General features: G+C 47.3%; 5 protein-coding genes across 5 annotated transcripts in view; 2 read left to right on the forward strand and 3 right to left on the reverse strand.

The window, feature by feature from the left end:
- The window catches only part of kiaa0930 (KIAA0930 ortholog), a 12,092-nt gene extending 10,269 nt beyond the window's left edge, over positions 1-1,823 (reverse strand). The window contains exon 1 of the mRNA XM_034578633.1: positions 1,403-1,823. Coding sequence (XP_034434524.1) covers positions 1,403-1,607 — 205 coding nt within the window. The 5' untranslated portion in view covers positions 1,608-1,823. The remainder of the gene's footprint in view (positions 1-1,402) is intronic.
- nup50 (nucleoporin 50) overlaps positions 1-4,733 on the forward strand; it is a 24,346-nt gene extending 19,613 nt beyond the window's left edge. Inside the window, exon 8 of the mRNA XM_034578629.1 lies at positions 4,722-4,733. The gene's annotated coding sequence lies outside the window, so the exon portion shown is untranslated. The remainder of the gene's footprint in view (positions 1-4,721) is intronic.
- Positions 2,902-7,170, reverse strand: fbxo7 (F-box protein 7). Its single transcript, XM_034578626.1, has 9 exons — positions 7,051-7,170; positions 5,729-5,851; positions 5,338-5,641; positions 4,885-5,133; positions 4,508-4,652; positions 4,330-4,413; positions 4,148-4,243; positions 3,683-3,906; positions 2,902-3,361 (listed from the first exon to the last, which is right to left on the reverse strand). The coding sequence occupies exons 2-9, from the start codon at positions 5,848-5,850 to the stop codon at positions 3,071-3,073; spliced, it is 1,515 nt and encodes a 504-aa protein (XP_034434517.1). The 5' UTR covers position 5,851; positions 7,051-7,170; the 3' UTR covers positions 2,902-3,070.
- Positions 7,171-7,971: 801 nt separating this feature from the next.
- On the forward strand, positions 7,972-12,079 carry rtcb (RNA 2',3'-cyclic phosphate and 5'-OH ligase). Its single transcript, XM_034578625.1, has 12 exons — positions 7,972-8,317; positions 8,929-9,007; positions 9,296-9,363; positions 9,448-9,547; positions 9,703-9,859; positions 10,088-10,244; positions 10,423-10,582; positions 10,716-10,891; positions 10,974-11,162; positions 11,239-11,349; positions 11,487-11,606; positions 11,810-12,079. Exons 1-12 carry the CDS (start codon positions 8,225-8,227, stop codon positions 11,915-11,917), a joined length of 1,518 nt encoding a protein of 505 aa, XP_034434516.1. The 5' UTR covers positions 7,972-8,224; the 3' UTR covers positions 11,918-12,079.
- A 1,599-nt stretch (positions 12,080-13,678) lies between these two features.
- Positions 13,679-22,380, reverse strand: xpot (exportin, tRNA (nuclear export receptor for tRNAs)). Its single transcript, XM_034578618.1, is given in 26 exon segments — positions 13,679-14,599; positions 14,670-14,726; positions 14,912-14,983; positions 15,067-15,114; positions 15,197-15,312; positions 15,399-15,515; positions 15,597-15,786; positions 15,917-16,202; positions 16,284-16,522; positions 16,659-16,728; positions 16,910-17,004; positions 17,113-17,232; positions 17,319-17,463; positions 17,648-17,772; positions 17,852-17,914; positions 18,002-18,040; positions 18,143-18,379; positions 18,775-18,943; positions 19,048-19,232; positions 19,386-19,604; positions 19,722-19,756; positions 19,759-19,790; positions 20,008-20,064; positions 20,165-20,247; positions 20,445-20,598; positions 22,269-22,380. Coding segments are annotated over 25 exon segments (2,913 nt in total). The 5' UTR covers positions 20,532-20,598; positions 22,269-22,380; the 3' UTR covers positions 13,679-14,572.
- Positions 22,381-22,584: the final 204 nt, after the last annotated feature.

Raw genomic sequence — 22,584 nt, forward strand, 5'->3', positions numbered from 1 at the left:
CTCTCTCTCTCTCTCTCTCTCTCTCTCTCTCTCTCTCTGGCCCCTCTATGGTCTCTCTCTCTCTCTGGCCCCTCTATGGTCTCTCTCTCTCTCTCTCTCTCTCTCTCTCTCTCTGGCCCCTCTATGGTCTCTCTCTCTCTCTCTCTCTCTCTCTGGCCCCTCTATGGTCTCTCTCTCTCTCTCTCTCTCTCTCTCTCTCTCTCTGGCCCCTCTATGGTCCCTCTCTCTCTCTCTGGCCCCTCTATGCCCCCCCCCCCCTCTCTCTCTCTCTCTCTCTCTCTCTCTCTCTCTCTCTCTCTCTGGCCCCTCTATGGTCTCTCTCTCTCTCTCTCTCTCTCTCTCTCTCTCTCTCTCTCTCTCTCTCTCTCTCTGGCCCCTCTATGGTCTCTCTCTCTCTCTCTCTCTCTCTCTCTCTCTCTCTCTCTCTCTCTCTCTCTGGCCCCTCTATGGTCCCTCTCTCTCTCTCTGGCCCCTCTATGCCCCCCCCCCCCCTCTCTCTCTCTCTCTCTCTCTCTCTCTCTCTCTCTCTCTCTCTCTGGCCCCTCTATGGTCTCTCTCTCTCTCTCTCTCTCTCTCTCTCTCTCTCTCTCTCTCTGGCCCCTCTATGGTCTCTCTCTCTCTCTCTCTCTCTCTCTCTCTCTCTCTCTCTCTCTGGCCCCTCTATGCCCCCCCCCCCCCCCTCTCTCTCTCTCTCTCTGGCCCCTCTATGGTCTCTCTCTCTCTCTCTCTCTCTCTCTCTCTCTCTCTCTCTCTCTGGCCCCTCTATGGTCTCTCTCTCTCTCTCTCTCTCTCTCTCTCTCTCTCTCTCTCTCTCTCTCTCTCTCTGGCCCCTCTATGGTCTCTCTCTCTCTCTCTCTCTCTCTCTCTCTCTCTCTCTCTCTCTCTGGCCCCTCTATGGTCTCTCTCTCTCTCTCTCTCTCTCTCTCTCTCTCTCTCTCTCTCTCTCTCTGGCCCCTCTATGCCCCCCCCCCCCCTCTCTCTCTCTCTCTCTGGCCCCTCTATGGTCTCTCTCTCTCTCTCTCTCTCTCTCTCTCTCTCTCTCTCTGGCCCCTCTATGGTCTCTCTCTCTCTCTCTCTCTCTCTCTCTCTCTCTCTCTCTCTCTCTGGCCCCTCTATGGTCTCTCTCTCTCTCTCTCTCTCTCTCTCTGGCCCCTCTATGGTCTCTCTCTCTCTCTCTCTCTCTCTCTCTGGCCCCTCTATGCCCCCCCCCCCCTCTCTCTCTCTCTCTGGCCCCTCTATGGTCTCTCTCTCTCTCTCTCTCTCTCTCTCTGGCCCCTCTATGGTCTCTCTCTCTCTCTCTCTCTCTCTCTCTCTGGCCCCTCTATGGTCCCTCTCTCTCTCTCTGGCCCCTCTATGCCCCCCCCCTCTCTCTCTCTGGCCCCTCCAGTCCGGTTCTGCTCACCCAGTCCGCTGACCTCCTGGCGGATGTTCAGTCGGTTCCTCTCGTCGGTGATGTCCTTCAGCATCTGCTGCAGGGACCCTTCCCTGTCTCCGTCCCCCTGGTCCCTCTCGTCCCTCTCGTCCCTGTCTCCGTCCCTGTCTCCGTCCCTGTCTCCGTCCTCCTCCACGGGCCCGACGGCCTTACACAAACCGGGGAAAGACGCCATCTCCGCACCGGGATCATGACAGTCCGGTGTCACCACCGACGGCCCCGGTTCACGGCCCCGGTTCACGGCCCCCGCCTGGTTCCTGCTGCGGTCCCGGGTCAGATCCGGGACTCGGGCTGAGTCTCTGCTGAGGAGCCGCAGGACGGAGCGGACAGGTCGGGGAGGACAGGTCGGGGCAGCCCGGGCGGGCGGTGCTGACAGAGGGGGGGGCGGTCCTCACACTTCCGGTATCAACACGAGGCTCTTAAAGAGACAGAGCATCGGTGGTGGGACTTTTATTACATTTATTTATTTATTGTATAAACACTTTGTTCGAATCACATAATTCACTCTCTTTATATTTTAATGAAAACTTATGAGATGATTTAGTCAAAGAGTTCAAACTTATTGAACTTATTGAACTTATTGAATTTATATCAGCTCATAACTCTGAATAAAACCAAACCCAGAATTCAATTTGTCAATAAAATGATAAATCTGACAATTTATCAACATTTGAATTTCATTTGATTTCTTCAATTGTAAATATCTGACTCAAAAGTGACTCAAACCTTTTTAAACATTCATGTTTTTTACTTTAACTCTGGTTCAGATATCATCATTAAAATAAATTCATAATTTATCCGGTTAAATTCTCATGTTCTTCTTAATCTGGATCCTCCGGTTCTCAGCGGGTCACAAATCAAACGCACCCCGGTAGGCGTAACCAACAAGCGGCAGGAGCGAGCAGGAGTCCCCGCCCGGCTGGAGGAGGGCGGAGACACGGTCAGTACGAGGAAATATAACAAAGTGAAATATTAATAAAACGAATTTAACCTAAAATTCTCCTGTTTTCATTGGTCCAGACTCCGTCACGTGACCCCGCAGGAAAGAAGTTAGTGTTTGATTTGGTTTAACCGACTAAACCCCGCCCGCCCGGACGAGGCTGTGCCGCCGGTGAAACCCGGGTCCTTTAACGAGTCCACCCTTTGTCTGAGACAAAAGATGACGTCATTGTGTCAGAAATATTTGTACAGCTTCAAGTTTGTGACAAAAACTAAAAGTTTATGAAGATTCATCAAAAATAAAATCAACACATCTGAGATTCATATAAAAAATGAGTTAATAGAACAAGAATAGAAGTTAATATAATTAAATTTATTACATTGTAGTTATATATTTCCTATTTTCTCAAAAGAAGATTCTATGTTGATTCAACCAAAGATTCATATTATATATAATTATTATAAGTAGATATTCACATTTAAAGAAGTCGATCTGCTGAACTCTGATTAAATCAGATCTGAAAAATAAATTCACTTTTTATTTGTTTAATAAAAAACCAGCAGATTTTCTAATAAAATCACCACAAACTGAAACAGTCTTTTTTCCTCAGACCCTGAACACGTCGTCATACTTTATTAATAATATTCATATCTAGTGTTTCAGGAAACAAACACTCGTCTCTTTCAGAGTCTCAATAATCAGATGAATCCTCGCCGGACGTCCGCAGATCGCCCTCCCATTGGTCGACCTCTCAGGGCTCGGTCCTGGTGTCGGTGGGGGAACAGGGGGTCGAAGCGGGGGCGGGGCAGGAGGCCGTGGGGCAGGTTGGGTCTCTGGTCATAGTCTCCTCCGATGATGCCGGGCAGCGGAGGCGTGAGGGGGAGGGGCACAAACCTGTAGATGTCTCGGGGGTTCCGGTGGTTGGGGGGGAGGATGCGGCGGCGAGCGGCGCGTCTCTGTTCACGGTTCTGATGGACCTTTTTATAAAGCTGCAGAAAAACATAAAAACATGAAAATCAAACGTTAAATCTGAAGATTCCACAGTTTGGAAGAAAAAGGTTGATATTAAATGTTTTTACATTTATTCCTTGGTTAAGTTAATTGTTATTTATATATATATTTATCAATAAATGTACAAACTCAGTGGTTCACCCAAAATCTAACAGTTATGAAGTTAATAATAATTAAAAGATTAAAGGCCATAATCATATAATAAATGAAAACACAATACATTAATCAAACAATGAAGACGTTTGGGTTTAAAGTGAAAACAAAGATCATATGATCAGATTATTCAGAATGTTTGTCACCTCTCTCCAGTCCGAGGTTCTGCTGGACTCTCTCCCGGAGAGCTCCCCGGGGAACTCCCGGCGGTACAGGTGCCTCCAGAGGGTCGAGTCACACGTGACCACGTTGAAGTGTCGGCAGACGGACGACAGTCTCACCACCGAGCGGACGTCCAGCAGCCGCAGGACTCGCAGCAGCAGCTCCGGAGGCAGAGCCGCCAGACCGAACGCCACCGGCAGCGCCATCGCTGGGAACAGGATCACGATAAAGTCAATAATGTGATTCTGACGTCACCTCCGTGGTCACGTGACCATCCACTGGTCATGTGGTGTAAAGAGGAACTACAGTTGGTTGCTTAGTTACAGAAGCTTTTGATTTCTCTCCTGCTCGTGAACTGATGCTTTCATTAACGCGCCTGAAGATCTAAAAACCAAAATGTTGTGTACGATAAACTGAGGAATGTGAGAATCTGCTGAGGTCGTCTCTACCTTCTCTGGCGGCGGCGATCAGCGGGTACGCCAGCTGGTCTTTGAACAGTCGGGACAGTTTGCTCAGGTTCTTGAACGCTGCCGCGGCGCTCTCTCCTGAAACACAACGACAGACAGGTTAATGCTGAGCTCCCCCCCGGCGCTCCGGTGGGAGGAGTCAAATGGACCAATCAGAGCTCTACCTGGCCACTCGTCGGTCACGTAGCTGCTCGGATTCAGACACAGTTTGCGAATCGTGTCGACCGAGTCGTTGAGCTTCAGAGTGGCTGAAAGAGAAGAAGAAGAAACACGTCTCAGCTTTATAAAGTGAAGTAAAGGAACCGATCTGAGTTTAACTCCTCGAGTCGAGTTCCAACTCACCGTTGATGACGAGCACAGGGCCCATGACCACGCCCACCACCACAGCCAGGCTGTTTTCACACAGAGGGTGTGTGTATGGAAGTTTGAAGAGTCCGCCGGTCGACCTCCAGCCGCCGGGCATCTCCCCGGGCTTCACCTCGGACGCCTCAACACGGAGAGAAACAAGGAAACGCTTCAGTAACAACATCTGGATTCATCACAGACGACTTCTGAGTCACAAACAGAAAAATGAAACATAAAAACATTCAGTCTGAATCATGTGATTCACTCTGGAACTTTTTAAAGTTCATTCATTCGAGTGAATCAGTTCATGAACCAGTTTAAAACATGAAGCTGAGAGTTTAACCTCCAGGGGGAGACAGAGAGCATGGACTCACCTGAGGGACGAACCCGGTCTCCAGCATCAGGAGGTTTCCTGCCACCATGACGGCGTCGCTGGGGCTGGTGATGCAGGCGCTGTGGTGGAGCAGCTCCAGAGACAGAGGAGCCTCCCCCTCCTCGGCCTCGCTGCACAGCATCGGCTCCCAGCTGGGGGCCGGAGCTTCAGGGTCCAGGTCCTCAGGGGCCAGGTCCTCAGGGGCCAGGTCCTCAGGGGCCTCGGTCAGTGCTGCACAGCTGCTGCTGGACTTTAATATCAAACACAACCATCAGGATCAAACATTTAACAATGAGCTGCAGAGACATCTGGATCGCCCCCTGGTGGCTGGCTGCTGTATAGATCATAATGCAGATTTAATCAACTAACAGTTTCTAAAAGTTCGATCCAACATGAACGTGATTATTGTCATTCTAAATCAGAAACACGTTTCCACCTCAGACCGAACACTCACCTGACTCGAGGTGGTGGCCTCCATCAGGCTCTCTGCTCGGCTGCTGGTTGTGTAGGTGGACCTGGTGGAGCTGGTTGTGTAGGTGGAGCTGGTTGTGTAGGTGGAGCTGGTGGAGCTGGTTGTGTAGGTGGGGCGGGTGGAGCTGGTGGAGCTGGTGGAGCGGAGCGAGGCGGCAGCGGCCACAGACTCGGGTAGAACGACGCAGATCAGATCTCCAGAGACGATGCCGCAGGACGACAGAGTCTGACCCGTGTCTGACAGAAGCTCTGAGCTGTTCAGAGACAAACTGAACTCCGTGTCTGGACTGAGACAGAAACACAACACACTCAGTCGAGAAACAACACAATAAGGATCATTTCCCTTTGAGACACTTGACATGTTGACGTCCCACCTGAGTCCATGAGACGTCAGCACCGTGTCCCTGACGTGATCCCTGAGCTCCTTCACCGTCGGTTCTTCTCCCAGAAGCTCCACCCGGCTCGTCTGTCTGTTGACCCGGATCCGCAGCTTCATACTGAGGAGGACAAACGACCACACGTCACCAAACACGTCACAACACAGAGTCGTCACCAGGCGGCTGCTGAACGTGTCCAGATACTTTCGGCCTTTTACCTTTTATCTGATTTAAAAGAACTGAATCATGTTTTTATTTTCAGCAAATGAAAGATTTCATGAAATCTGGTGATGGAGTGCGATCCATCACCATGCGATCGGGGACCAGGCCAATCGGCTCCGTGTTGTGTGCGTTTTGTGCGGGAAGGATAAACACCTCACTTCCTGCGTCCGTCACGCGGCGCTGGACCACGCCCACTAATCACGCATAACGGTCCACGTCATCAAGTGTAAAACACACGGTGAAAGTTTAATGTCGAATTAAAGTTGTAAAACGAGGCTTACCTCCTTTTGGCAGTAGGTGGTGCTGTCTGTCACTACAGACTAATGATCTGTGCAGGTCAAACACTTGTTTCTTTTCAGATCTAAATCTTTCACCTTTGCAACAGTCTAACACATCAAAGGACCCACTGAGACATCAAAGCACCAGCTGAATATTATTTCATGGTTTTTTTAACAGGATGAAAACTTTTATTTTTACAATGTTTGGTTTAAAAAAACAAAAATTTCTAAAACAGACCAATCTGTGAATATTTCAGTATTTTCTCAGCAAATTCTTTAGTGTAATGAAAACAACGAGTTTCAGAACAATCATCGTTTTCAACTGAACCTGAATTTAATTAAAAGCTCATTTGAACCAAATCGCATCAGGAATTCACCATTTTTAGTTTTTTTGTTGAGTCATTTTCTCTCTGAAAGAACTTCAGCTTCAAACAACTGAGTTTTATAACTAAAATGATAAATGATCTTAAACATTTGATGCAGAACACTTTAATTTCCCGTTAATTAAAGTTAATATGAAGATTCAACTCAGAAGAAAATCAACACACGAGTCAAACAACGCGAAATAGAATGAATTATTATTATTATTATTATTATTATTATTCAGAGGCAGATTCAGGGAATAAAGACGAAACCTGGAATTAAAGGTTCGTAGTTTTAGAAGAAGTGAAATGTTTCGTTTTCGTTTCTCAAGATGCGAACGAACTGTTTGTGTTTAACGGTGAAAACAGCTCGTCCGAGACCAGAAGCACGCAGAGACTCACGCAGAGACTCACGCAGAGACTCCCACGAGCCCCACGAGCCACTCAAACCACTCACGTGACGAACAGAAGTGAAGAAATCCGATGATTTTCAGACTTTTCTGTTCAATTTCACTGTAAACATCAAACGGACTCAGACCGGAAACCAGCGGCGAACACAGCGCACACTAACACTACACTTCCGGGTTAGATCTTCAGAATAAAATATAAAATCCCAAAGAACAGCTGGACATTTCCATCAGCTGCTTTATTTGATTCTTTATTTAAAACTATAAAATGTATCTCAATATTTACAGGAAACTTATATTAAAAAACGTGTTAGTTTTCCAGCTTTGTTCAGATAAAATACAAAGAATACATTTACAAACTAAACAGTTCCTGTGAGACATTAGAACATCTCTTAGTCATTTCTATTGTTTAACATATAACCAGGACAATTAAACATGTTTAATTTCTATATAACTGGATTGAAATTATACAAATACAAAGATTACAAAAATGTCCATAATCTCTGCTAAATTTTCAATCTTTTTTCAAAAACATGAAATACTCTTAATTCTTATTCAACACTTAAATCTCTTGGTAACGTTTTGTCTTTTAAACACACAACAACTAAACAACAGTTTCCATCATTTGCTTCATTTTGAATCTTTAAACTGTAAAATAATCTTAGTGTTTAAACCTGAACGTAACAGATGTTTGTTGGTCACATGTTCACCTGCATCATCCATCAGTCCTAATAACATAACAGCCTCCTACAGCGCCACCCTGCGACCACCACTGGCACGACTCCAACATGACCAGAGTCACACTAAGGAACTGTTCGACTTCATAAAGTTTCAATGAACGAACAATAAGAATTTGCATTAATTTCAAGTCTAAATCATGCTTTTGTTTTGGAGGCGAGTCACCAAACTTCCGGGTTTTTGTCGCTGTCTTCCTCGAACATGTCGAAGTGTCACTTGACTACAACTACGGCGAGCAAGAGAGAACACGTCCAATTTAAATTCAGCTGCACTTTGACTTTTGTAGTTTTATTCTTAAAATACTCTCAGTCGCCATTTTGTTTCATTTTACATTAATAATCATGCGTCACGTTATTTGATTATAAATCGCGTTTTTTGAGTCAGACCGTTCACAGGCTTCCGTAGCCCTGTGTTAGCTCGTAGCTTCAGTTTCTGCGCAGAAACGCGTCGTTTAAACCGTAACAGCCGGAAGTTTATGCGTCCGAAATGAGCCGAAGCTACAACGATGAGCTGCAGTTCCTGGACAAACTGTCCAGTAACTGCTGGAGGATCAAAAAAGGCTTCGTGCCCAACATGCAGGTGAGGGAGAGACAAGCTAGGAGGTTAGCTTCGTTAGCACATGTCGGCTAACGCTCTGTCACTACTCAGAAGATCGGTGACGAGTTTAAATCTGCTGCTGAAGCTCAGACAGGAAACTGTCAGTGAAGAAACACGAGACGAATTCAGGGGAAGATCCCGCAGATTATAAATATATGAAATATAATAAATCATGACCTGTAGTAGTGATGAAAACAGTGTTTCACTGGAGAATACCTTTATTTTCTAATGGAGTTCAGTACGAGAACAGAAGTGGATCTTTAAAAAGCTTTCAGATTATTACTTTATAATCAATTCAAGATTTGATCATGTTTTTATAGATCATAAATAATGATCTCTTTATAAGAGAAGCTGCCATGTTGAACAAAAACAACGAGTTTCATATAAACGACATAAAAACAATACAACTTGTTCTGCAACAAAATACAGTAAAATAATATGATATAAAATCTTGAGACAATAATGTAATGAGACAGATGTTTACCTGTAAAGGAAACTGCTTCAGTAGCAGCTTCGTTTATATCTGAACAGCAAGAGGAACTGATCACAGATCAGTGAATGAGCCTGAAGCTGAATGAACCTCTTGTTCTCAGGTGGAAGGGATCTTCTACGTCAACGATCCTCTGGAGAAGCTGATGTTTGAGGAGCTTCGTAACGCCTGTCGAGGAGGAGGTCAGCTCGCCACCTTCTCTCTCTCTGTCTCTCTCTGTCTGTCTCTCTGTCTGTCTCTCTCTCTGTCTCTCTGTCTCTCTCTCTCTCTCGCTCTCTCTCTCTGTCTCTCTCTCGCTCTCTCTGTCTCTCTGTCTGTCTCTCTCTCTCTCTCTCTCTCTCTCTCTCTCTGTCTCTCTCTCGCTCTCTCTGTCTCTCTGTCTCTCTGTCTGTCTCTGTCTCTCTCTCGCTCTCTCTCTCGCTCTCTCTGTCTCTGTCTCTATTAATCGTCTATCTTCTTCTTCCTCTCAGGCTTCGGCGGCTTCCTTCCTGCCATGAAGCAAATTGGGAACGTGGCGGCGCTGCCCGGGATCATACACGTGAGTAACTGTGATGCGTAGAAGAAACCTTAGAGTTAAGGGTGAGACAGTTGAAGGTTTAGATTTGTCTTTATTTCCCCTCAGAGGTCCATCGGGCTCCCAGACGTCCACTCCGGGTACGGGTTTGCGATCGGAAACATGGCGGCCTTCGACATGAACAACCCTGATGCTGTGGTGTCTCCAGGTCCGTGATGCTCCAGAGCCTTTAGCCTCGTTTAGCTCCTGGTCTTGACTTTGAAATCTAGAGAACGTTTAGTGATCAATAATCTGTTGGAACATTAAATGGTTAATGGAAATAATCTTGAATTGCACCAAACCATTTTATTTTTTTTCCTGCAGGTGGCGTCGGCTTCGACATAAACTGCGGCGTCCGTCTCCTGAGGACGAACCTGGACGAGCATGACGTGCAGCCCGTGAAGGAGCAGCTCGCTCAGAGTCTGTTCAACCACATCCCGGTCGGAGTCGGATCCAAGGGCGTCATCCCCATGAGCGCCAAGTACGGAAAGATCCGCCCACGCTGAACCTAGATCAGAGCAGGAACTTCCTGTTTACCCGTGTCACCTGTTTACCCGTGTCACCTGTTTACCCGTGACACCTGTTTACCTGTTTACCCGTGACACCTGTTTACCTGTTTACCTGTTTACCCGTGACACCTGTTTACCCGTGTCACCTGTTTACCTGTTTACCCGTGTCACCCGTGTCCCCTGTCCCCTGTGGGTCTCAGGGACCTGGAGGAGGCCCTGGAGATGGGGGTGGACTGGTCTCTGAGGGAGGGCTACGCCTGGGCCGAGGACAAGGAGCACTGTGAGGAGTACGGCCGGATGCTGCAGGCCGACCCCAACAAGGTGTCGTCGAAGGCCAAGAAGAGAGGCCTCCCCCAGGTATCCCATCAGAAGTTACTAAATGAGCTGAAACTAGAGATTGAGACATGAACTCCCGAGGAAACTGTTTACTGAGTACGACAAGTAGAGTCTTCTATAGAAAGTACCAGTGGAGTCGCCCCCTGCTGGTCAGTACACAGAAGACAGGTCGATCTGACTGTGTTTCTGTGTCGTGCAGCTGGGAACTCTCGGAGCAGGAAACCACTACTGTGAGATCCAGGTGGTGGACGAGATCTACGACGACTACGCCGCCAAGAAGATGGGCATCGACCACAAAGGCCAGGTGTGTGTGATGATCCACAGCGGCAGCAGAGGCCTCGGACACCAGGTGGCCACAGGTAGGAACTGCAATCGTTAACCAATCAGTTGCTCATTAGCAGATTCATTTGAAACCATTTAAAAAATCAATTAATCTTTTAACTTGTGGAATTAAAACTGATGTTCTCTGGTTTTTCTTCTGCCTGATGTCAGATGCTCTGGTTGCCATGGAGAAGGCGATGAAGAGGGATAAGATCGTGGTGAATGACCGACAGCTGGCGTGCGCTCGCATCATGTCACAGGAAGGTCAGGACTACCTGAAGGGCATGGCTGCGGCGGGAAACTACGCCTGGGTCAACCGCTCGTCCATGACCTTCCTCACCAGACAGGTAGTCTTCATCACTGCATCGGAGGAGAGGATGGATGGAACTGCTAGAAGGATGATGTGTGTTCTTGTGGTCTTCCTCTCAGGCGTTCTCTGAAGTCTTCAGCACGACGCCGGACGACCTGGACATGCACGTCATCTACGACGTCTCTCACAACATCGCCAAGGTGGAGGAGCACATGGTGGACGGGAGACAGAAAACGCTGCTTGTTCACCGCAAAGGGTCCACCAGAGCATTTCCTCCGCACCACCCGCTCATCCCCGTCGACTACCAGGTACGCACCGCCGCCTCGGTACGACTCCGCTGTCCACCGTGCCGCCGCTGACTTTCTCCTCCTCTGATTGGTTCAGCTCACAGGTCAGCCGGTGCTGATCGGAGGGACGATGGGAACCTGCAGCTACGTCCTGACGGGGACGGAAAAGGGGATGACGGAGACGTTCGGTACCACCTGTCACGGAGCGGTAAGAGTCCGATCCCGCCATCGTCTCATCAGATGATCGATGTTTTATTCTACACGTCCTCGTGTTAAAGTCGTGTAAAACGTTTGTCTCCGGACGTTTCATTACGTGAACTTTCTGTCTCACTTGTATCGGTTCAGGGTCGCGCTCTCTCTCGGGCGAAGTCCCGCAGGAACCTGGACTTCCAGGACGTCCTGGACAAGCTCGCCGACAAGGGCATCGCCATCCGAGTGGCTTCACCCAAACTGGTCATGGAGGAGGTGAGAAAAATCTTCTGAATAAAGACAAAATTCATTGTCATGTAAAAACGTATTGTTTCTTTATCATATTTAATGTTTTAAGTTGTATATTAATTTTCTTGTAAATGTGTATTAATTATATTGTAGTTTTCATATATAAAGTGCTGAATTGGTTTCATGCCTCTTAAGCTTTTCAAATATTGTTTTTGTCTTTTCCCCTCCAGGCTCCTGAGTCGTACAAGAACGTGACGGACGTGGTGAACACGTGTCACGACGCTGGGATCAGTAAGAAGGCCATCAAGCTGCGACCGATCGCTGTGATCAAAGGTTGAAGCTCAGAGACAATTTAACACTAAGAGACATGAAATGTACAGAAGAAGATAAAAGCACTTTTGTTTTTCTTTTGAGAAGAAAATGAATTTAATTTGTGAAACAGAATGAACATATTTTTCTGATTTTTGCTGAATCTGTGATCCAATAAAGACGATCGCTGAAAACTGAATGAAACAGTTTCTGTTGCAGATCAAAGAACAAACATGTTTCAGATGAATAAACACTTTATTGGTTCGAACAGAAAAATTCAACATTTCAGCATCAACCATCAAATTATTCATTTGGCGAATTTTCTGACATACGAGCAAACGTTCGCTCGTTCAGCTGGAAACAAAAACAAATTCATCGATAAACTTCAACTGAACATGATTGTTTTAAGTGTTTATTTAAACTATGGTGACGTCCTGGTTTAGTGTGGCGACACCTGGTGGTGAAGTGAGGGAACTTTGTTGCAGATAACGACAAACCACCACGTGTCGCTGTTTCTCTACAGAAGTGTCATCACAGAATGAAAAGTTCAACATGTGAAGTTAAAGGTTCTAATGTTTAAGAGTTTTGTTCAGGGAACTGATCCAGTAGGTTTTAAACCTGCAGCTTCACCGGGTGTCAGATCATCAGAACATGTCGACTCGGTTCTTTACCATAAAAACTTCAGCTTTTCACAATGAAACATACGATGTCACAACTTTACACTTTAACTTAACGTTATTTCCTGAAACATCCGAACGTGCTGTCGTCTCTAGTTTGGTTTTAATTTTAGGAAAAACAAAGTATTTTATCCCAAGAGGATTTTTCTTAAAAGTAAATTATATAAACTTAAAGATTCTGTCAAACTCAGCATCAAATCAACACTTTGTAGATTCACACGGACTTTTAGCAAAATGACTTTTCAGTTTCATAAAATAAAATGTCCCTTTTCTTTTGTCCAGATTAGACATGAGCTGAATCTGTGTATTAAACACGAATATATGAACCATTCAAAACTATTCAGTTATTTAGGTGAGATTTTATTTTCTCGTCAACGTTGCCACATATTGAACGTCTGGAAAACCACATTTAATTTAAATCAATTCTTTCTCTGAACTTTTCTGAAAAAATATCTTTTTTTAACTAAAGCTGAAGGAAAATAAACTAAACTACAAGAAACGAACTAAACACGACAAAATGTTAATGGTGGAAACGGTGTGTGTATTTTCTATAACAGATATTGATAAAAAAGCCGTTTCTGTACAGAGTCGTCGTTACATTGAATCTGAATCTCATCGTCGGATCGGTTTCGTGCTGCTTCAGTTTCTCTGCAAAAAAGCGTTTTGCATAATCAATCGAAAGCTTCGATATAGATTCACTGAACTGCTTCCGTGCACGAGCAGTTTCCTGTTTCTAGAGCAGTTTCCTGTTTCTAGAGCAGCCGTGCACGAGCGACGCCTACAAACGAGTTTCTGTTTCTAGAGCAGCTCGTTTCTGCCAAGAAAAGGAAAAAAACTAGTTTAGTTTAGACATTTAGTCGGGAAATAAGTCAATTAATACTTTCTGAATAACCGTATATATTTTTTACTAAGTCTGCTTCAATTTTAACGAGTCGACATTTTGAGATTCGAAATAAAAGATTTACTGAATGAAAATTATAAAAGTAGTAAATTTCCCTTTGAGAATCTAATTCATGTCTCAAACATTGAATTGTGAGATTTTCATTCAAGGTAAAAAACATGTCAGAATATTTGTGAAATACTTTATGGATTTTTTTTTATTGGCATTTGATGTTTTTTTAAATCATTCTTAACTTTTAATTTCTTTCCATTTTCTGGCAGAACGAGCTTCAACGTTTAGTTTCCAGATGTGAGTGAAGATTTAAAAAAAATAACTAAAGCTAGGAACTTTATTTACATTTTCCACATCGTATTCTCTTATTTACACTTTGTTCCTCCGTTTAAGTTCAGTTTGAAATGAAAACAGCCAAAAGTATTTTGTCAGAATTCCAGGAAATGTAATCGTAAACTCACGACTGACGTAGCTTCCGATCATGTGATTAACGTAAGAGACAGAACGGAAAGGATTGTTTTTAAATGAAGGAAAAAGAAGTCGGTGAAGGCGGACGCACGTCGAGCTCAAACGTTTCACTTCAAACTAAAAACCAACCGGCCCTCAGCACGTTAAACTAAATCATCAATGCCACATTTTTAATAAATGATGCGACTCTGCCCTTTTTTTTATCCGTTCTGTGGCAGCAAACGAAAAATAACTCAAATTGTGTTGAAATGTGTTTTCTACTGTGAAGGTTCCACTAGAACAAAGATTTCGGGATCTTTTCAAAACTTTCTCCACGAGACGTCCTCCCCCTCAGACCCGGGTTTCACGTCTAAAAGTCCTTTTCCACACAAACTCCACGTTTTCCACAAAGTTCTCTGAGCGTCCTCCACGTCTCGAGTCCACGTGGACAGCTCGTCTCTCTCGGGAGCTGGAGGACGTTGATCCGTCCACTGACCTTCTGTCCGTTTCCCCCGACTCAGACGGACTGGGCTTCGTTATGCATTTACTTCTTAAGTGCAAAAGCAGCTCCTATGCTAAGTTCCATTTTTAGTTTTATTGTAAAGCAGCGTGTCCGCCCACTTCCTGTGGAGAGTCCTTTAGTCCCAGTGAACTTCCAGTTTCATTTCCTACAGCTTCGCTCGCTGAAAGAACGCCTGCAACGAGAAACATCCGCTGAGTCACGACTCAAACGACACGATCACACGATCTAAAAACAACTCGTACCTTAATGTAGTTCTTCAGGACTTTGACGTCCGGCTGCTGAAGAACTTGACAAAGCTCCTGTTGAAATAAAAAGTACAGATGAACCTGGGGAGTCGGCAGGAACATCGTCTGGGTCTGAATCTTCTTCATCGTGATCTTCATCACTGACTGTCTGAAACGCTACTTTACAAACAACTACATTTCCCACAATGCACCTTTCCCCCAGTATTTCAAAGCGTTTGAGGTGCAGTGCCATGTCTCACCTGTGAAATCTCTGGCGCCACCTGCAGCGAGGGCAGGTACTCCTGCTGTAAGAACTGGATGAACTCGGGCCCCTGAGAGAAAACAACGGACCAGTGAGAACAAACTCCTCCACAAGTTCAACTGTTCAAAACAAAAACACAGAATCTGTTTTCACCCGTTTGAGATGAATCATCTTCAGCGTGACGGCACATTCCGACAGAGTCTGGCAAACAAACAAGAAGGTTTCAGGGGAAAGTGTCCACATGTCAAAGTGTTCCAGTCTGACCTCCGGTGCAGAGACTCACCAGGACGGTCTGAGCGTCGGAGAGGTCGAAGGTCGGCTTGAGAGGAGCCAGGAAACAAGCAGGGACGATGTGTTTGTAGATGAAGTCGGGGAATCCCACCATCCCGTCTTTACCTCCTGCAGAGGCCAGCACAACATCGTCAGGACGACACAGGAAGTGAGGAACCATTGGTTATTAAAACAGTTTGTCCAGATGTTCTCACCCCACAGCTCCACCAGCTTGGAGAGGACGATGAAGCAGGTCTTCTGCGCGATGGGGTCGGGGAAGTCCACCGCCCCCTGGATGATGGTGAACACCACTCGCTCGATGTTTTCAGCTCCTGGAGACACAGTGGAAGGTCACTGTTAGCTTAGCTTAGCACAAAGAGTGGAGACGAGTGGAAACCGTTAGCCAGACTCACCCTGGTTGGCCATCACCTCGTTCATGCCGCTGCCTGTGATGGTCTGGATGAAGGTGAAGTAGCTCCTTCGCAGCATCTGCTTCTCCAGAGCGGCCGCCTGGTCGTTGTCCTCCGCCGGCCGAGCCAGAACCTCGAAGATGGCGAGGACCAGCGGCATGAAGACCTGCTGCAGGAAGGGGGACACCTGCCGCTGCCATGGCAACGGGAGAAAAGGCCGTTAAACCTGGTGATGCTTGATAACGACATGAAATCTGTTGTAAATTTGAATCCTCTTCAGCTTCTTCAGCGTCCTCGTTCTTCGCTGATCTTTTCCCGCCTACCTTGAACTTGGCGGTGATCTGGCTGATGAGCGGGATGAACTCCTGCAGGTCTTTGGCCTCGCAGTCCTTCAGCATGTGCTCGGAGGCGGCGGGGACGAACGGCAGCACCTCCTCCTCCATGCAGATGATCATCCGGTGCAGGAAGGAGCGGACCGAGCTGCGCAGCGCCCCCCGCTGGACAGGACAGCTCAGTGCAGGCAGGAAGGTCTGCAGACAGTCCCTGTAGACCTCGGTGCAGCCGCAGTGCTTCACCGTCTGCTTGTTGCTGAACGCCTTACTGGTCCGACTGCGAACAGAGAGACAGGAAGAAGATGAGTGACGAGGTCAGCTGCTCGGTGTCAAGGAGACGCGGCTGTCCGACGCTCACCTGGCGAATCCGACAGCGTGGCTGAGACAGTCGGCGAGGGCGGCCTGTCTCTCGTCCTCCGTCTCCTGCAACAGTTTGGCGAGCAGCAGGTGGAAAGCGTCCATCAGCGGCGCCAGCAGACTCCTCATCAGAGCCTGTTTCCTCTCAGCGGGACTCTCTCCGTTCACGATCAGAATCCCCGCCGTCTCGAACATGAAGAGCTGGTCGTCACTGGTCAGCAGCGCCAGGAAACCGTTCTCCTGGACAGAGGAGGGAGAAGACGATGAAGACACATCACTGATTTTCTCATTTTAAATGTGTGTTTGAAAACGTGTGGCATGATCCCGGGTGTTTGAGGGTAAAACGACATGTGACCGATCACGTGTTGAAACTTACAGGAGGAGCGAGCTCCAGCAGATCCTGGATCCTGGTCAGAATGTCCTCGATGAAGCCGTTCATGTGTTTACTGTCGGCAGAGAGACGTCAAACGTGAATAAATAAATCACTGACGTCAGGTGTGTGTGTGTGTGTGTGTGTGTGTGTGTGTGTGTGTGTGTGTGTGTGTGTGTGTGTGTGTGTGTGTGTGTGTGTGTGTGTGTGTGTGTGTGTGTGTGTGTATCTGATCAAAACACTGAAGCTGGACTCACTGCAGCGTTTTGACGAATCTGGAGAAGAGGTAGGCGACTCTGCTCCGAACCTTCGGGCTGTTGTGTCTCAGTCCTCTTTGGTCCAGAAACGCCATCTGACAGTGAACACAACACGGGAGTTAACACGTCTTTAGAAATCGACACATCTACATTTGATTTAAATAACTCAGCTGCAAAGAAAACTTCAGGTTTCCGTTTCTCACCAGGACATTGGGAATGTGCTGCGGCTCCACGAGGAAGAATTTGTCGTATCGGACGACGGTTTCGAAGAACTCCAGCGACACGGAGCTGTGCTGGTAGCTGCTGACGCCACACGACACCAGCTGAGGATTCAAACGCACGACACGTGAGCGGAGGGGAAAAAACGCGAGGAGTTAAACAGATGCAACGCTGGAGTCACGTAACTGACCGTCCTCATCATGTCCTGCAGAGCACTCGTCTTCACCGTCTCCCCGGAGAAATGAGCGCCGTGAGACGCCGGCAGGGCCTCGCCGAGCATGTACAGCAGCCTGATGGCGACCTCCACCTCCATGAACACAGTCGTCTGCCAGTTCCTGAAAAACACAAAGAGATAAAACCTCTGTGATGAAAACCAACAGACCCAGGCTGAACCCACACACGCTTTAGTTGCTATGGTTACGCCTGGCACGCACAAGTCTTTTTTTATAGTTTGATGCAGTTTCAGAAAAGTTTGACTCTTTTCCCTCTGGTTCGGACTCTCTACTCTCGTGTTCTTACTGCATGGTGTTGGTGAAGACTCGGCGAATGGCCTCCAGCAGCAGCTCAGGGGAAACTTGAGCCAAACGATCCAACAGCATCTTCAGCTGCTTCCTGTACTCCACGAACATCGCCTCGTCCTCGCCCTGAAAGACAAACCCGGAGCTGTGACGTCGTCTCTACGTCCTCAGAGCGCAACAGGCAGAGCCGCAGCACGAGACTCACCTCGTTTTCAAAGTTGTACTCGTCATCGTACGTCAGTTTCTTCATGATGGCGAGCATGACGGCCTGTGGAGAAACAGCAGCCATGTTTTAATCTCCATCTCTAACAAGTTCAAATTAATTTGTCTGGATCATTTCTCATCAGAGACTCACCTCGATGCTTGTTTTCTGCTGATCCGTCAACTGAGGAAGCTACAAAACAAATCACATCTTTTAATATTTCCAACTGGGAGAATTAAAGATTATTTCTGATTATGTCAAAGTTCTAAATGTAAGAGAACGATTCCTCGGCACCTGCTTGAGGACGTGCAGGTATTCGTAGCAGAAGCCGACGATGTTGGCCGAGATGTCGTCGTCCTCGTGCACCAGCAGCTGCAGCAGCAGCGGCACTTTGGCCTCCACCGCCTGCAGCGTCTCGGCGGCCTCCTTCACGTTGCCCGACTTGGCGAGCTTGGTCCAGCTGAGCACCAGACTCTGACCCATCCCGTTCACCAGCCGAGAGAACTTGGCCAGGAAGTCGACGTCTTCCTCCTGAAAACAGGAAATAGAAAATAAAACATTGTGAGAGAAGCAGGAAGAGCTCGTGACCTTGTGACCTCACGGTGAGAAACAAACACCAACGCTGATATTAGGGAGAAAAACATTTCTGATACTGGCTCAGTTTGCCATTTCCAACACAACAGTACAGTTTCTTTTTATATGTTTTCATGTTTAAGTTTGAATAAGCATCCATGTGTCTATGAGATGTGGCAAAAGACATTAAACATTCCTACAATGAATCCTCCTCCTCTAAGATTTTATTAGTTTCTGAGGATTTCAGTTTTATTAGACTGTTCCTAATAAACTGTCGACTGACGCAGATGACACCTTTCAATTCTAAAGAACATCCTGAGAAACGAGGTCATCACAGAAGGTTAAAGTCGGACCTGCTCCACGTTGAAGAATCCTGCCGACTGCAGCACTTGGCACAGAGACTCCACCAGTTTGGTTTTATCCACTGGGTCCATTCCTTTGTTGACGATTTCAAACAGGCAGTCGCAGGCCTCCTCTCTGAGCTCGTCCACCGACATCTGACTCAGCAGCAGGTTCACAAACCTGAGAACATGAGAACATGAAGAGTGAAGGACGTGGATGACAGAAGGCTCCGAATATGTCCATCCACCGTCAGCTCGGCTCCCAGTCGCCCCCTGGTGACTCACCGGTCGTTGGCGATGAGGTTGAGGTCGATCCAGGACACGAAGGCGCCGACCACCTCCAGACACTGACAGGTGAGCTCCGGGTGAGAGCGCTGATACGTCTGCAGGATCTGGAACCAGGACTCCACCAGGCTCGGGATGCACTGCTCCCGCATGGCGTCTTTGATTAACATGTTCCTCCGAGTCTCCTGAGGAGGAAAGACACGACCAGAGCAACGAGAGAATTACAACTCATCAAGAGTTTGTTGATAAAACTACACATAACTGACATTCTGAACGACTGTCCCTCGTCTTCTATGATGTAAAAGTTAAACTTAAAGAGAGCGAGAGGGTCACTGCACCTCGGCCGAGTGCAGGATGTCTCTGTCGACCACCTCAGCGTCGATGGCCATCAGCGTCCTGAGGTAGACATCCACGCCGTTCGGGTTGAGACCCACCAGAGACAGGACGTCGAAGAAGTACTTGGGCCACAGCGTCGGGTACTCCATCACGAAGGTGAGGGCGAACACCTGCGCCGCCTTGTTCCTGATGAAGGGTTTCTCCGGCTGAGCGTTCATCAGCTGCAGCCAATGAGACGACAGGAGAAACAGAAGCCGTCATGTCATCCAATCTTTATTTTCAGACGATATTTAGGACGCCGGTGTTTCTCAGAAGTGAAACCTGAGGAGTGACTGTACCTGACACTGGAGCCACTTCATCAGAGTCTCTCGATCATCTGCTGCTGGACGACGCTCAGACCAGCGTGTCTGAAACACAACGGGTCACATGTTCGTTCACTCCACATGTTCACAGACTCCGGAGAGAGTCAAGTGCAACTGGGTTGCTTCTCTGGAGTTCAAACAAGGCTTGAACTCCAGTTCAAGTTTTTACTGGAGGCTGACAGAGAAACTCTGGAGGATGTGAGGAGCTCAGTGCAGGTCTGAAGACAGCTCGAGTCAAATCAAACAGAAACGTCTTTGTTACCTGAACTTGATCTGATGTTCCAAAACTTGGAAGCAGAAGAATTTCACGTGATCGTCACTGAAATCACAAACAGACAAATGTGAAGCCAAACGTCAGACTTCATGAACGTGGACGATCATGAGCAGTGATGGGATTTATTAAAACCTCGTGAACTCACTTGTAAATTCCTTTAGCGAGCGCCTCAGCACAAACCTCCCAGGCGTCCTGAGACTCCTTCAGCTGCTCGAAGTACGCCATCGCCTGGAGGAGCAGCACCGCACACGCACACACACACACGCACACACACACACACGTGTGAACATAACTACACAACACTGACTGTAATCAGACCGAGGCGATGGTTCTACTTTATACAACATAGTAGAAAGAGCTTTTCTCTTTAGCTGTTTTCACTAAGCACACGAGGGACCGTCCGTGTGGCGGTGCGAGCGTCTCACCCTCTGCCTGTAGCGGGCGTCGGCGTTGGGGTTGAGCCCCAGCAGGGCCTGCTCGTCCATGACTGCAGCGACAGACAGACAGGCCATTGGTGGGTTAACTTTCCTCCAGGGCAGGTTCAGACGTCTGTGCTGCGCTCAGGCAGGTTCCTCTCATCTGATCAGAGCAAACACCACGAGTCATTATTCACACTTTACATGATCAGTGACACGTACGGGGGGGGGGGGGGGGGGGTGACATCACAGAGCTGGAGTCACAGGGTTAGACTGCACATATTTATCAGTCCGTCGAGAGGAGTTATTCACAGACATTTATCAGTGTCTACGACTAAAGTTTCATTTTACTTTATAAATAATTTATTGATTAATCTGATGAATTGTTTATGGACGAGAGTTGAAACCATCAGTTTATTAATAACTAGGTTTCTTCTCTTTTCACAGTAAACTGAAAATCTTTGGACTTTTGACCGATGACGAAACAAGAGGATTTAAGACGTAAACAAAATGTGTAATCTAATAATCAATAAAGTGATCAACTAGTTCCTCCACATGACGACGTGTGTTACAGCAGCAAAGGAAACAGCAGGAGAAACATAAGTACAGATACAGTTTAAACACAACTTGGTGTAAACAAGGTGAACAGAACAGCTCAGTGTGACAGGATGTAAGATATCAAATTCACAGATGTAAATTAATAATATACTGTAAAAATTATAATCAAGTTACAGTAATTTAATGATCGGAGGGTGAAATCTGGTTTTGTTGGTGTGTACTTCTGTGTACTGGTGTGTACTTCTGTGTACTTCTGTGTACTGCTGTGTACAGTGTGTATTGGTGTGTACTGGTGTTAGAGAAGATGGAGCCACATGATGCAACCCCCTGTCAACACCTCACAGGTCTGTGACTGGTGTGTACTGGTGTGTACTGGTGTGTACTGCTGTGTGTACTGCTGTGTGTACTGCTGTGTGTACTGGTGTGTGTACTGGTGTGTACTGGTGTGTACTGGTGTGTGTACCACTGTGTACTGGTGTTAGAGAAGATGGAGCCACATGATGCAACCCCCTGTCAACACCTCACAGGTCTGTGACTGGTGTGTACTGGTGTGTGTACTGGTGTGTGTACTGGTGTGTGTACCGCTGTGTACTGGTGTGTGTACCACTGTGTACTGGTGTTAGAGAAGATGGAGCCACATGATGCAACCCCCTGCCAACACCTCACAGGTCTGTGACTGGTGTGTACTGGTGTGTGTACTGGTGTGTTGTACTGGTGTGTGTGTACTGGTGTGTACTGGTGTGTGTACCGCTGTGTGTACTGGTGTTAGAGAAGATGGAGCCACATGATGCAACCCCCTGTCAACACACTCACAGGTCTGTGTCTGCAGCTAACGGCCCAACCCCGGAGCTCCAGGGGTCAAGTGAGGAAACCACAAGCCGCACGAGCCTCTCTGTTTGTGGGTAACAGCTTCAAGGAGTCCGGGCCACTCCTGTGAAAAGTCACACTGCGATGCTACATGCTAACAACTTCACTCCCATACTGAGTGGCTGAGAGCGGCTAACTCGGGCTAGCTTCGGTTAGCCGGCTAGTTAGCCGCGGAGCCGGGCTGCCGGAGGGATCCTGCCCCGGGGAACCGGCGGGCAGCACCGGGGGCCGCTCCGGGAGCGTCCCGCTGACAGGGCGCGGGAGCCGGGGACAGTGCGGTGCTGTCTCCGGGCGGTTCTCCAGGTTTGGTCGGAGCTCGGGTTGGAGCTGCCGCTGGGTCACTGGGATCTGATCCTCACAATAAACTCAGATTAAACTCAGATTAAAAACAATTCATCATAATCTCACCTTCATGAAAACTTAACTCATCACGTGTCTCTGCTCCGGTTCATCATCAGGAGAGTCAGCAGCGGCGGTGCGGCGTGTCCGCCTGGTCGCTTCCGGCGAGCTGACCCGGAAGAGACCGTCACCCATATAACACGGTCATCACAATAAACACTAACAATATATAGATATAGATATGATCAGTGTAATCATAACACTTATGATCATGTGCTTTATTTGTGTCTAGATTTTCAAGCTTTAGCTTCAAGAAGTTTCCAGATAAAAGTGAGTAGAATTTAAAATGGAACTCCCTTATAGGGCACGAGAACAACATTATTAT

This window comes from Hippoglossus hippoglossus, chromosome 23, assembly GCF_009819705.1.
Source record: "Hippoglossus hippoglossus isolate fHipHip1 chromosome 23, fHipHip1.pri, whole genome shotgun sequence".
NCBI classification, from domain to species: domain Eukaryota; kingdom Metazoa; phylum Chordata; class Actinopteri; order Pleuronectiformes; family Pleuronectidae; genus Hippoglossus; species Hippoglossus hippoglossus.

Bases quoted from the DNA above. Each gene is read 5' to 3' on its own strand.
- fbxo7 (XM_034578626.1), bottom strand. From the start codon at position 5,850: ATGAAGCTGCGGATCCGGGTCAACAGACAGACGAGCCGGGTGGAGCTT. The intron at 4,653-4,884 runs GTGAGTCCATGC...CTCCGTGTTGAG, and splicing joins AGACCGGGTTCGTCCCTCAG to GCGTCCGAGGTGAAGCCCGG. The intron at 4,244-4,329 runs GTAGAGCTCTGA...GTTGTGTTTCAG, and splicing joins CGTGACCGACGAGTGGCCAG to GAGAGAGCGCCGCGGCAGCG.
- rtcb (XM_034578625.1), top strand. From the start codon at position 8,225: ATGAGCCGAAGCTACAACGATGAGCTGCAGTTCCTGGACAAACTGTCC. The intron at 9,364-9,447 runs GTGAGTAACTGT...ATTTCCCCTCAG, and splicing joins CGCTGCCCGGGATCATACAC to AGGTCCATCGGGCTCCCAGA. The intron at 9,860-10,087 runs GTACGGAAAGAT...TGTGGGTCTCAG, and splicing joins GTCATCCCCATGAGCGCCAA to GGACCTGGAGGAGGCCCTGG.